The sequence below is a fragment of the Pelophylax lessonae genome (assembly GCF_965119305.1).
Source record: "Pelophylax lessonae genome assembly, chromosome: 6".
NCBI lineage: Eukaryota > Metazoa > Chordata > Amphibia > Anura > Ranidae > Pelophylax > Pelophylax lessonae.
In genome coordinates, this window is record NC_138773.1 from 261,441,012 (window position 1) to 261,454,176 (window position 13,165).

General features: G+C 39.3%; 1 protein-coding gene across 2 annotated transcripts in view; it reads right to left on the reverse strand.

Moving 5' to 3' along the window:
* Positions 1 to 1,464: 1,464 nt before the first annotated feature.
* CSRNP3 (cysteine and serine rich nuclear protein 3) overlaps positions 1,465 to 13,165 on the reverse strand; it is a 186,243-nt gene continuing 174,542 nt past the window's right edge. For both annotated transcript variants that reach the window (XM_082262407.1, XM_082262408.1), the window contains exons 4-5: positions 7,606 to 7,902; positions 1,465 to 3,249 (exon numbers count right to left, since the gene is read on the reverse strand). In XM_082262407.1, the coding sequence (XP_082118533.1) occupies positions 2,200 to 3,249; positions 7,606 to 7,902 (1,347 nt within the window). In that variant the 3' untranslated portion in view covers positions 1,465 to 2,199. The remainder of the gene's footprint in view (positions 3,250 to 7,605; positions 7,903 to 13,165) is intronic.

The window sequence follows — 13,165 nt, forward strand, 5'->3', positions numbered from 1 at the left end:
GCACTCTCTAGCTATAATAAATCAACCTCAGAGAGTGCATTTGTAGCTTGGCTTTATCAGTGTATTTGCCTTGAGTTCAGATTCCATGCGATTTATGACCCATTGCACTCTTGGCGCAACAGGACCCTCAAATGTGCTGCTAAGCAAGAATGAGTCCTGTCATGTGACTTCTTGCAGTAACATCTTGTTTCTTTTTTTTGAAAGAAGAGTAGGTGGATTTGGAAACGCTTGTCCTGAATTATCACACGGGAAAGGAGCAGGTGTTCCAACACCACCGCATTACTAGCAATAATGAATCTGAGGCAATGGTTGATCTAGATGAAAAATAGAAGGCCCGAGCAGATTGGTTGTGTTCTCATGTTGTGTTCCCATGTGCAACTCAAGGCTTCAGTTTCATTCTGGCTGAGGCTTGCCTTTAAATTAGAATTTCTGATGGACGATGCTGTTCACTAAAACATAATTTGTTTATAGTAATGTCAGTAGGACTATGGTCAAACCCATAGGGGTTGATTTACTAAAACTGGAGAGTGCAAAATCTGATGCAGTTCTGCATGGTAGCCAAGCAGCTTCTAACTTTAGCTTTTTCAAATAAGCTTTGAAAATAAAACCTGGAAGTTGATTGGTTTCTATGCATTGCTGCACCAGATTTTTCACTCTCCAGTTTTAGTAAATCAACCCCATGGACTCAATCACCTGTGGGAATTACTGGAAAATACCACTAGCTTAACCATTCAAATGTTTAGAAGCATTTTTCCTAAATTTTATAGGTATTTTATTATTGCTAAGCTGGTCATACTAAATGGCTTCTTATCACACTAAAACGTTATTTAGCACCCAAGATGCTGCTCCACTATATAGCCTAAATGACTGGGTAGTTTCAGCTTATCTTATCTGAATTGCCCCAGCCAGTGGATTGAGCAGGCCAGGACTTGGCACTGATCTATTGGTTTTGACAGTCTTTCATAAATTTGAAACCGGTCTGGTTCAGAGCCACATATTTGAAAACACAGACAATTCATATATAGGCACATTGATATGCTTCAAGTTGGTATCCACTAATGGATAATCTTAAACAGAAAATACTTGTGCTAAGAAATGTGGCCTGCCACTGCTGACCTCACTTGAAAATTTGAAGTGTCTGGCTGTCATTGATCCTCTGGCTTCAATATATTGAGTCACTGACCAAAAACAAACGAGTTCTGACTTCATAAGTTCCAGGATAGGGACTCAAAGTACTGAAGGCCAAAAGATAACCACGCACATTGCATTTACCAAAGGTGGTCAGCAATTGTATCTTACCATTTTATCCCCAGTACAGTTTCTTCTAAAAGGAAGAATGCCTGAAATTATGAAACTTTTACAAGTATAAAAAGTCAAATGTAAAATTCATAGCATACAAACCCACAATTTTTAAGTTTAAATCCAATTATTATGGTGTATCCTTTACTTTAAACCTAGTACCACCTAAATATCTAATTTAAAAGGTTTTCTGCATAGGACATTTCCAATTCTGTAAGGGCATGTCATGATATGCTGTGAAGTATTTTACTCTTTTATGAACATGCGTCCATTTGTCAATATAAATAATAGAAAAAAAAATACACTAAACAATTCACAGAACTTTCATAAATAATAAATCACAGGTAACCATAATATTTTAACACAAAATCACATTAAGTCTTTTTCTCTAAATTTGAGATATCAATATTTAAGACAAGCTTAGCAACCTGTGACTTTTCTGATGGCATACAAAAAAAAAAAAAAAAATCCCAAAAGGACAGGTGCTCTTACTTGTAATTCAACCAATCAGAAATCCACAGGTTGCAAAAGAATCAGAGCAATCTTGCACAGACCCGTAAATCAGCTTTACAAAGATTTGATTGTGTTGATTTGGCAGATGTTACCTTTTTGATAGAAGGCTATTTCTGAAATATATAAAGATTAACATATTTAAATTAACATTTCCTAATAAACAAATCTGTTTAGATACTTTTTTTTTTTTATACATTGTTAAACAGTGTTGTTGTGCATTGCCATGGTCATTATGTTAACATAAAAACATAAATCTCAAATCGAATAAGACTAGGACAATAACTTGTTCATCTTCATTTCCTTGGGGTTAACTTCAGTTTTGTAGGAAATCAGTAAATCACATTTAGGAAAAAAAATTCCAAGATGTTTTTTTCATTTATACAACCATTAAACTGGAACAGTCTCTACTACAGGAGATTTCATGCAATCCTCATGAAGTTTATTTGTCTCGGAGAGTGCTATGGCATTATCAGTAAGTTCGGGTACATGGTGACCATTACCATTTAAATTTGATACATATCCTTCAGATGAAGGGCTTTTTAAATAGGAGCAGAACCCTACTGGTGGGAGACTTGACCGATGTTCAGCATACAAAGGATTGCAGTGACCGTTGTCGTTTTCTGAAGCGGCCCGGCAAACTATCACTGAGGGACTTGAAGAAGTATAATGACTATTGGTGTATTCTTCAACTGACTGGCTTGAATAGTCAACATACTTAAACTGCTCTGGTCTCATGTTGTAAGGCACCAAATTTGTAGCCCCATTTTTCAGCGAGTCCCGATCAGAGTAGACCTCTGTAAGCTGGCTTGTGGCAGCAGAATTATTATTGTCTATTTGATAATACAGGGTTGAGGGGTTTGTATAATATGGAGAATTTTTTAAATGGTTTTCATGCAAAGCATTGGCATCGGAATAGCAAAAGACTGAAGATACAGGTAGATTGTCATCATGGGGTACAATTGCATCATTAAAGTCATCTGATTTGTCACAGTCTTCATCATCATCCTCCGCATCATTTTCTTCCGACTCGCTTGGTGCTAAACTTTGAGTGCTGGAATCAGTTGCTTCACTGCAGTAGCTGCTTCCATCTTCTTCCTCGTCATCATCATCCTCTTCCTCTTCACCACTACAGTCTAACTCATCAGAATTCTGAAAGTGCATCATGGCAGACTGAGGGTCACTTTCAACCTCATAGTTCTCAGCAACAGAATACTCTATGGGGTGGCCTGACTGGACCATTGAATTGGCAAGTGTACCAACTTCTGTAGGGCAACCATTAGTTGCAGAGAGCTGTTGCTCCCTATTCTTTTCTAATTCAAGCTTCATGATTGTGTGCAAAAAATGTGTCCGTACTCGGATTGGGTTAAACTCAATGCGGCCAGCGGTATTGCTACATCCTTCCTTAGAACATCCACATGGAAAAGACATACGATCCACCTAGTGGGAAAAAAAAAAAAAAAAGTTTAAAAATATAAAAGGGACATAAAAAAAAAAAATATATATATATATATATATATATATATATATATATATATATATATATATATATATACACACATACATACATACATACATACATACACACACACACATTATATATATATATATATATATATATATATATATATATATATATATATATATATATATATATATATATATATATATATATATATATATATATATATATATATATATATATATATATATATATATATATATACACACACACACACACACACACACACACACACACACACAGCAGTGCAGTCCTCAACCCTGGCCTACAGGGCCCACTAACAGGCCAGATTTTCAAGATAACTGAAATACATCCCAGGTGATATCATTTGCTGCTCAGTGATTGCAGTACTCTAGTCTGCATCTCCCCAAGGTAGTACCTAAAATCTGGCCTGTTAGTGGGCCCTGTAGGCCAGGGTTGAGGACCACTGATATACAGTATATAGCCAGCATGACCAAGACCATATGCATACAGCCAGCTCCCTTAGGATAGGATACAGACGACTTGACAAAGTGCAATTGACGTGTAGACTACTGGTCCGGTCTGCTTCCAGTTCATTGTTCCACTTGCAGTTCAACTCAACATTAAAGTGCACCCAAAAACAAAAAAAAATGAAAGCTTACAAAACCCTAGCTGTGGTGGCTGTACAAGTTCTCTTATTTCCAGTGTACTTATTTTTACCTGCTGATCCTGCCAATAACACTTCCTATCTTAGGGTGTCAAAAGTCACAGTACTGTAACCATCGTGAAACAGCTGCTGCCCTAGGAGAGGAAGTGTGTTAGAACTAGAAAACACCTCTCCCTCTCCTCTGCTCCATAACATTGGGGTGGGGGTGGGGGTGGGGGGGGGAGATAGTCTCTCAGAGTCTCTCAGAGGTGTACTGTATGGGCTGATAATACTATTTACGATGATATTACAGAGGGCACAGGACATTTTGAGCTCCCTGGATTTCTGGCAAGATTAAAAGATATTGTTTTTACCTATCAAACAGATATAACAGAATACTTCAATGGTGCATTTAACAGACCAAAGCGAATAAAAAAAAAAAAAAGGAGTAACTTCTTTTCTGGCACTTTTTATTTACATGTAACAATCAGTATTTTTTGTGAAAAAATTACTTCGAACCCCCCAAACATTATGTATTTTTTTTTTTTTAACAGAGGCCCTATAGAATAAACTGGGAGGTTTTGAAATTTATTTTGCCACACAGTATTTGCGCAGCGGTTTTTCAAACGCAATTTTTTGGGAAAAAAACGCCTACATTTTAATGCAAAATAACACAATACATAACCCAATTTGTAAATATAAAAGATGTTATGCCAAGTAAATAGATAATAGATATGTCACGCTTTAAATTTGCACACGCCCATGAAATGGCGACAAAACTACAAATTTTACTATCTATAGGCAACACTTTAAAAGCCTTTACAGGTTATCACTTTAGATGTACAGAGGAGGCCTAGTGCTAGATTTACTGTCCATGATCTGACTGTAGCTCAGATGACGCCCTGCGAGGAGGGCGAAACGCGTCTAGCGATTGGCTGAGCGTACCTTGTCACGAACGACGTCACTTCTGGCCGGTGGAACGCACGCTGCGAGAGCAGCTAACCACCGCGCCGAGCACTGCCTGTATACGTTACATGTTTGTAAGTAGGTTTCTTTTATCTAATAAACGATTTTTCATGATGTACTTCACCATGGATGGCTTCTTGTTTCTATGAGGACACTCTGGAGTCTCGGGCATCCATTTTAAGGATCTCTCCTAACAATTGTTACCCAAAAAGGCTGCATCCACAAGGATCTTTGGATATATTTATAACCAACCGCCTGATATATTTCTACTTGTGGTAAGTAGGTAACCACAAGGGGCTTTTTTCAAGCAAGTGGAGCACAGCAGCACTTTTTATTATATGCACTTAAGGACACTATTTTTTTTACTGAACTTATTTATTCACTACAGCACTAAGGACTCTGGTTCCGTTATCAATTGATGTTGATTATTGGATTTATTGTTTATTTTGCACACATATTACTTGCACAGTTGTGTATCACATTTATGTATTTGGGAAAACATCATAGAAGTAGCAGCGCTGAATAACTTTGTTTATTTACCTTTGGTGACCTAACTAGCTGGAGGCCGGAAGCAGGACATGCATGAGAACACCAGTTTATGGGAGTGCATTAATCTATTATTTACCAAAAGGAGTGTTTGATTCTACTACACTATGGTGGGCACTTTATAACCTTGAGTACCTACAGTGCATTACCCGAGAATTAGGGGAGGTTTAAAAGGGGCAGTACTGGATTGGTAATTTATAGAGGTGAAGCTGAACCTGAGAAACCTGTATATAACCCTTTTTCTTAGCAGCACCCATCAGACCGTTGGGAACTAGGATTTTAAAATGGGTACATAAAAGGAGATGCTTGCAATCATAATAAGCCAGAAAAAATACACTTCTCAAAAAAATGAAAGGAACACTTTGAAAATACATCTCAATGGGGAACAATATCATGCTGTATATCTATACTGATATGACCTGGGTAATGTGTTCGGAACGAAAGGATGCCACATTGTTTGATGGAAATGAAAATGATCACCCTACAGAGGGGCTCAATTCCTCAAGACCCCTGAAAATCAAAGTGGAAAAATGATGCAGCAAACTAGTCCATTTTGCTGAAATGTCATTGCAACAACTCAAAATAGTACTCAGTAATTTGTATGGCCCCCATGTGCTTGTATGCATGCCTGACAACATTGGAGCATGCTCCTAATTAGATGACGGATGGTGTCCTGGGGTATTTCCTTCCAGATCTGGACCAGGGCATCACTGAGCTCCTGAACAGACTGAGGTGCAACCTGGCGGCATGGATGGACCGAAACAATGTCCCAGAGGTGTTCTATTGGATTTAGGTCAGACGAGCATGGGGGCCATTTCATGGCATCAACTCCTTCATCCTCCAGGAACTGGCTGCATACTCTCGCCACAGGAGGCCGGACATTGTCGTGCACCAGGTGGAACCCAGGACCCACTGCATAAGTGTAGGGTCTGACAATGGGGCCAAAGATTTTATCCCAATGCCTAATGGCAGTTAGGGTGCCATTGTCTAGCCTCTAGAGGTATGTGCATCCCTGCATTGATATGCCTCCCCAGACTATCACTGGCCCACCACCAAACCAATTATACTGAATGTTACAGGCAGCGTAATGTTCTCCACGGCCTCTCCAGACCCGCTTACGTCTGTCATATGTGCTCAGGGTGAACCTGCTCTCATCTATGAAAAGCACAGGGTGCTAGTGGCTGACCTGCCAATTCTGGTGTTCAATGGCAAATGCCAATCAAGGTCCACGGTGCTGGGCAGTGAGTGCAGAGCCCACTACATAACGTTGGGCCCTCTGGCCACCCTCATGAATTCTGTTTCTGATTGTTTGCCAGAAACATTCACACCCGTGGCCTGCTGGAGGTAATTTTGTAGGACTCTGGCAGTGCTCATCCTGTTTCTTCTTGCACAAAGAAGAAGATACCGGTCCTGCTAATGGGTTAAGGACCTTCTATGGTCCTGTCCAGCTCTCCTAGAGTAACTCCCTGTCTCCTGGAATCCCCTCCATGCTCTTGAGACTGTGCTGGGAGACACAGCAAACCTTCTGGCAATGGCACAGATTGACGTGCAATCCTGGAGGAGTTGGACTGCCTGTGCAACCTCTATAGGGTCCAGATATTGCCTCATGCTAGCAGTAGTGACACTGACTCTAGCCAAATGCAAAACTAGTGAAAAACTGACAAAAAAGGAGTAGGGAAAAAAAAAACAAAAAACAAAACATAAAACTAAAGTCATTGGCCTCCACCTGTAAACCCATTCCTGTTTTGGAGCTCATGTCATTGTTGCCCATCTAGTGCACCTGTTCATTTCATTAACACCAAAGCAGCTGAAACTGATTAACAACCCCCTCTGCTACTTAACTGGCCAGATCAATATCCCAGGATTTTAATTGACTTGATGCTTTACTCTGATTAAAAAGTGTTAACTAAATTTTTTCGAGCAGGGTACACACACACACACACACTACAAATACAGTATATATTAGGCATTACTGAAATTCTTAGATTTGCTGTAAGCAACCAGAAAACAGTAGGCATTTCTTGATAATATTCACTTTATGTTCAAAATGTAAAAAAAAAAAAAAAAATGCACTAGTTTTTCCTGTAGTGGGTGTTTGTGTGATTTTCCTCATATGGGTCATTTTGTATAGCCCTATATCAGAATGGTGGCTCACCTGACATTTGATGCCTGCAAGGCTGCATGTGCAAGTTTCTGGGTCACAAAATATTCTGCAGTCACAGCCACAGTCTTCTCTGGACAGCCGGATGGCTCGCAGCTCATGTTTCTCGTCCACATCGATCTTCTTTACCCCTGATGCTCGCAACAAGGCTCGCCGCTTCTTTGTTGGCAGAGGTTGTAGAAAGAAATATTCATCCACTTCTGTGTTATCCAAGTCAATGTCATCATCTGAAATATCATCCAGTGTGAGAATGTTGGCTTCATCAGACTCTATTGTGCCGTTCTTTGTAATCTGAAAATCAGAAATAAATAGACTGGTCAAGAAATGATGCTGTATTTTAATGTACAACCTCACATAGGACTCTAGGGGGAGGGGGGGGGGGGGGGGCGGGGTGTGTCCTCAGCCAACTTTATGCAAAAATTATTCTCAATAACTTCTACTGACAGTTATCCTCAAGGGGGTATATAACCTGGGTCTGTGTCTGGGCACAGTAATATTATAATAAATAAAAAGAAAATAAACCCTATGCAGTACAGCTCTCCAATGAGCCATGCTCAAGGTCTCTCCTTATGGAATATAAAACACCTCTCTCACTATGGAGATATGGAGAGGAGAGTGATAGGCTTTCCATAGTCCAGCAAAGAGACTTTGGCATTCTTTACAACACTGCTTGGCATTTCAGGACAGCAGGTGTTTCAAACTGTATAGGATAGTTTTTTTTTTTTTAGCTTAATTTTACCCAGACATACACAATCATTTCAGCCCATCCATTCAAGTTAGCATTTTAAGGTCTTGCCTTTCAGGAATCTTATCAGCTCCTAAATGATTAATACTTTCCTGCCCCATTCCCCTATAAATTTTGATCAGGGGAAGTCCCAGATGAGGGTAGAAGCACAGGCCATTACCATGTTTCGCTGAATGCCTCGTTCACATGGGGCCCACTAAAGTATTCACCTATAGAAGGGCAGTGTTTACCCACAGGTGTTTGGTACATCCCTGTGCAAGCAGTCCCATGGAGGGCAACTGGGTCGCAGTGGGCACGGTTCCCAATTTGACATACATGATGGTGTATGGCCCAGAATGGAGTGTGAACAGCGGTTGTGTCCCTGTGGTTGTTGCTTCAATTGACATCAATGGGAACGTGTGAGGGTAAACATGGATCTTGAATGTGCATATGCTGTAGTACATTCTGTTTGAACAAGGCCTAAGCAGTTACACTAAAGCAGAAAGAGGAAAAAACACGAAATAACTATCAACTCTGGACAGACTGCAAGTCTAAAAGGCTAATTCCCTCTACATATACAGTATGGTGCAAAGTTTTTAGGCAGGTGTGAAAAAATGCTGTAAATTAAGAATGCTTTCAGAAATACAAGCATTAGTTTATTTTTATCAATTAACAAAATGGAAAGTAAATGGACAGATTCAATCAAAAATATGGCGTGACTACACTTTGTCTTCAAACCAGATACTTATCCATTATGACATGCCATCAGGTAGTGTTTGATTAGCCCATAATTTTTTTCTGCAACAGGGCAATGACCCCAAACATACAGCCAATGTCTTTAAGAACTATCTCCAGTATAAAGGAGAACAAGGAGACCTAGAAGTGATGGTTTGGCCCCCACAGAGTCCCGATCTAAACATTGATTCTGTCTGGGATTACATGAAAAGACAGGATTTGAGGCAGCCTACATCCACAGAAGATCTGTGGTTAGTTCTCCAAGATGTATGGAACAACCTACCTGCGGAGTTCCTTCAAAAGCTCTGTGCACGAGCACTGTGTGTACCTAGAAGAATTGATGCTGGTTTGAATCCAAAAGGGTAGCAACATCAAATATTAAATTAAATTTAGATTTTTCTTCTGTTTGCTCACTTTGCAATTTGTAAATATTTTTGGACCCATGTATACTTGGTGTTCTGTTCCTCTTCATATTTTTTTAACTTAAAAGTTGACAGACAACCTTTATTACCTTTATTACCAATAATATGTAATGTACTTTACAATGTTCCTGACATATATTTCAGTTTCCTGCATTTTTTTTCCATCTGGCCTTTAGATATGAAAGGCAGAGTGATTTAACACCCATTTCGATTTGTCATTCAATGTGACGAAATGAAAAGTATGCGGTTTGCAATAAACTTTGCATAAAATACTTCATTTGCATTTAATGTTAATGGTCCAAAGAATGTCAGGCAAAAATGGTAAGCCCTCATGCATGTTCACTTCATCAAATCTTTGAAAAAAGTTTGGAAACCTCTGGTATAGTCCATAAAAGTTCAATATGGAAATAGGCCCATGTGCCAATATCAACAAAAACACACAGTGGAATGAAGGTGTATCTAATTCTCCTCAAGATAAGGATATATCGCCCCCGGGGGCAAACCACATGAAATAAGGAATTCTACCATGCACACTTGCCCTCCACCGTAATCAAGCCTCTTAGCAGATGGTTGTGATCCCCACCTAGAGATCAAACATACATGAGAAATAATGGACCCCTCCGGTCCATTGTGATCAGTACGATTCACTGGGCTTCAACATATGATATTTCCCCAATACCAAACACCACAACTTCCAATATATACAGAGGCCATAGAAGAAAAGGAACATAGGCCGCACGTAGCGTTAATACTGCTAGTACACATTTATTGTTAAAAAAAAAAAAAACATTTAAACAGCATGGAGACTTGCCAACAGTCAGCATCGGCAGGTGTGATAGCATCACACATTTGTTGCCCCACCCAACGTGTTTCGCAACAGAGCATCGTCTGGGAGACCAGAGCAGGTAATGCCGGCTTTCTGTAAGGCTCCTTGCAGTTTGAATGCTTTTAATTGTCCTGGATCATGAGAGTACCTTGTGGTGCTTTTTATTGTCCTGATCATGAGAGTACCTTGTGGTGTTTTTTTATTGTCCTGGATCATGAGAGTACCTTGTGGTGCTTTTTATTGTCCTGGATCATGAGAGTACCTTGTGGTGCTTTTTATTGTCCTGGATCATGAGAGTACCTTGTGGTGTTTTTAACAATAAATGTGTACTAGCAGTATTAACGCTATGTGTGGCCTATGTTCCTTTTCCTTTATGGCGGCTCTCTGATTTGCATTCAAAGTTGTGGCGTTGGTATTGGGCAATATCATATGTTGAAACCCAGTGGACCATGCCGATCCATTTGGAGACACCCGGATTGGTCCATAATTTCTCAGGTGTGTTTGATCTCTGTAAGTGGGGGATCACAAACATCTGGTAAGAGGCTTGATTACGGTGGAGGGTATGTGTGTATGGTGGAATTCCTTAATTCACAATGCCACCTGGTGGGATATATCATTTTCTTGAGGAAAATTAGATACATCTTCATTCTACTATAGGCTTTTGTTATTCGCACATGGACCCATTTCCAAACTTTATGGACTATTCAATTCACTTTGATTGTATATATTATATTATATATAAAAAATATTAATATGTTCTCGCATCACTTTTGGTAATCGGGTGATTATAGGTATAGCTCTTTGATAAACGCATTACACTTCAGCGCAGAAACACACTTTTGTTTAGAAATATATTTTTGAAAGCATTTCTACTTTACAGCATTTGCTCACACCTGCCTAAAACATTATTATGTACCAGAACAGTTAGTGCCGGTTCACACTGTTCCGACTTGTCAGGCGACTTGGTCGCCTGACAAGTAGCGGACTGTGCTGTGCAATTGGAACCGTTCTAATAGGAGCGACTCAAGTTCCTGCACCTTTTTTTTGCAAAGTCGGAGCGACTTGCATTGACTTCCATTATGTGAAGTCGTTGCAAGCTGCGCCGAAGTCGCGGTGCACGGGCGACGGCATTAGTCGCCCGAAGTCTTGTCGCCCTAGTGTGAATCGACACTTAAACAGCAATTCAACTAAAAAAAATAGATTTGGTGGACAAGTCACGCACCAATCCATCATGGCTTTTGAGAACTTAAACCGGTTCTCCTTCCCAAGCAAGGAAATTCACCTACGTAATGAACGAGGTTAGGAAGCTGTGTCAACTTCAATTATCCAATCGTCCAATTATGCGCAAGCCAAAATACTTATTTTGGCTTTGTTTTTTTTGTACGATTGGGTATTTTTTTCGCAGAGTGGACTTTCACTTTTTTTTCATCTCACTTAGATATTTGGACAATATAAACATACAGGTTATGATGAAAGGGTCAGGGCTAGCAATGCATGCTAGGACTTCCCTTATTAAGCTCTGCACGTTAAAAAAATAAATCACTCGATACCCTCACCTGCAGGTGTCTGAATACCTGACTAGTGACTGCACTCAAGTGAAATCACTGTTCGGTCAACAGTTTGCCACCTGGCTCATTCCATTTTTCAATCAGTTTGTCGAGTCCGGTAGTGCCACCAGAATTATGGTTACCATGAGGTTAATAACCCATTATTGCTCATACCAAGTTAGACAATTAAATCTCATTGGTTACTTTGGCTGACAAATTAAGTTTCTCTTGCTCTCTAGATACAAACGTCCCACCTCTGCGATCTAACACATTATTAGACGTTCATTATTCTAAACTGCATAGGTTTTTGTGTAGGAAGAGCACAATTTATATTTCTACCTTCCAAAAAATTGTTATGCCTGTGTATTTTCATGTTTTTGCTGAATTAATTAATTTCTTACTTAAATTTCAAAAAAGCTATTTGAGGATCTCTCAGGGGCTGACACAAATTAATAATAATGAGCCTATTTGCATAGCAATGGCCTCATTATCTTGCTGACTTCTGAGAAATGCTACAGTCGGAATCTTAATGTCGTCGCTGCAAATGCCGTATTTCCTCTCTAGTGGATACAACGGAGACGCTGGCTAATAAACATTGCCTCCTTCAATTTAAAGCATCTTCACGCCACAACTGGGAATTTACACTTCATGTTCAAAATTAATATAATATATGCTTATCTCGGCACAAATCTTTCTTTGGCAAGGTACCGTCCATATGTAATGAGAACACCACCACAAAAGAACATATAAATCAAAGCCTTGTTTTACAAGGCCTGATTTTACGCTTCAAAAAAAAAAAAAAAAAAATTTAGGGGACCTATTAAGAAAAAAATAAATAAATAAAAAAATCCTGCAAAATCTTAGCTCCCAACTGCACCCAATTTGTAGCATCATCTTCTGAAACCAAAAGCTTCCGTTCCTTCTGTACCCATTTTCTTTCAAAGTTGGCCCTCTTTAAAGTCTGATGTATAGACCTCTTTTTTTTTTTTAATAAAGTAACTATGAAAAAAGTAGTGTTTTCTACATTAAACCCTTTCATCCCACTCCTATTATTGCATGTGTTCATTTTAAAATCCAGTATTAGGAAAGAGTAGTGGTGAAAATGGCAAAAGTGAGGTTGACCATTTCTCATTGCCGACGCAGTTGGGTGGTGTGGCAGTTGTCTTTCCCTTACCGATATACAGTGGGGATCGAAAGTTTGGGCACCCCAGGTAAAAATTTGTATTAATGTGCATAAAGAAGCCAAGGAAAGATGGAAAAATCTCCAAAAGGCATCAAATTACAGATTAGACATTCTTAT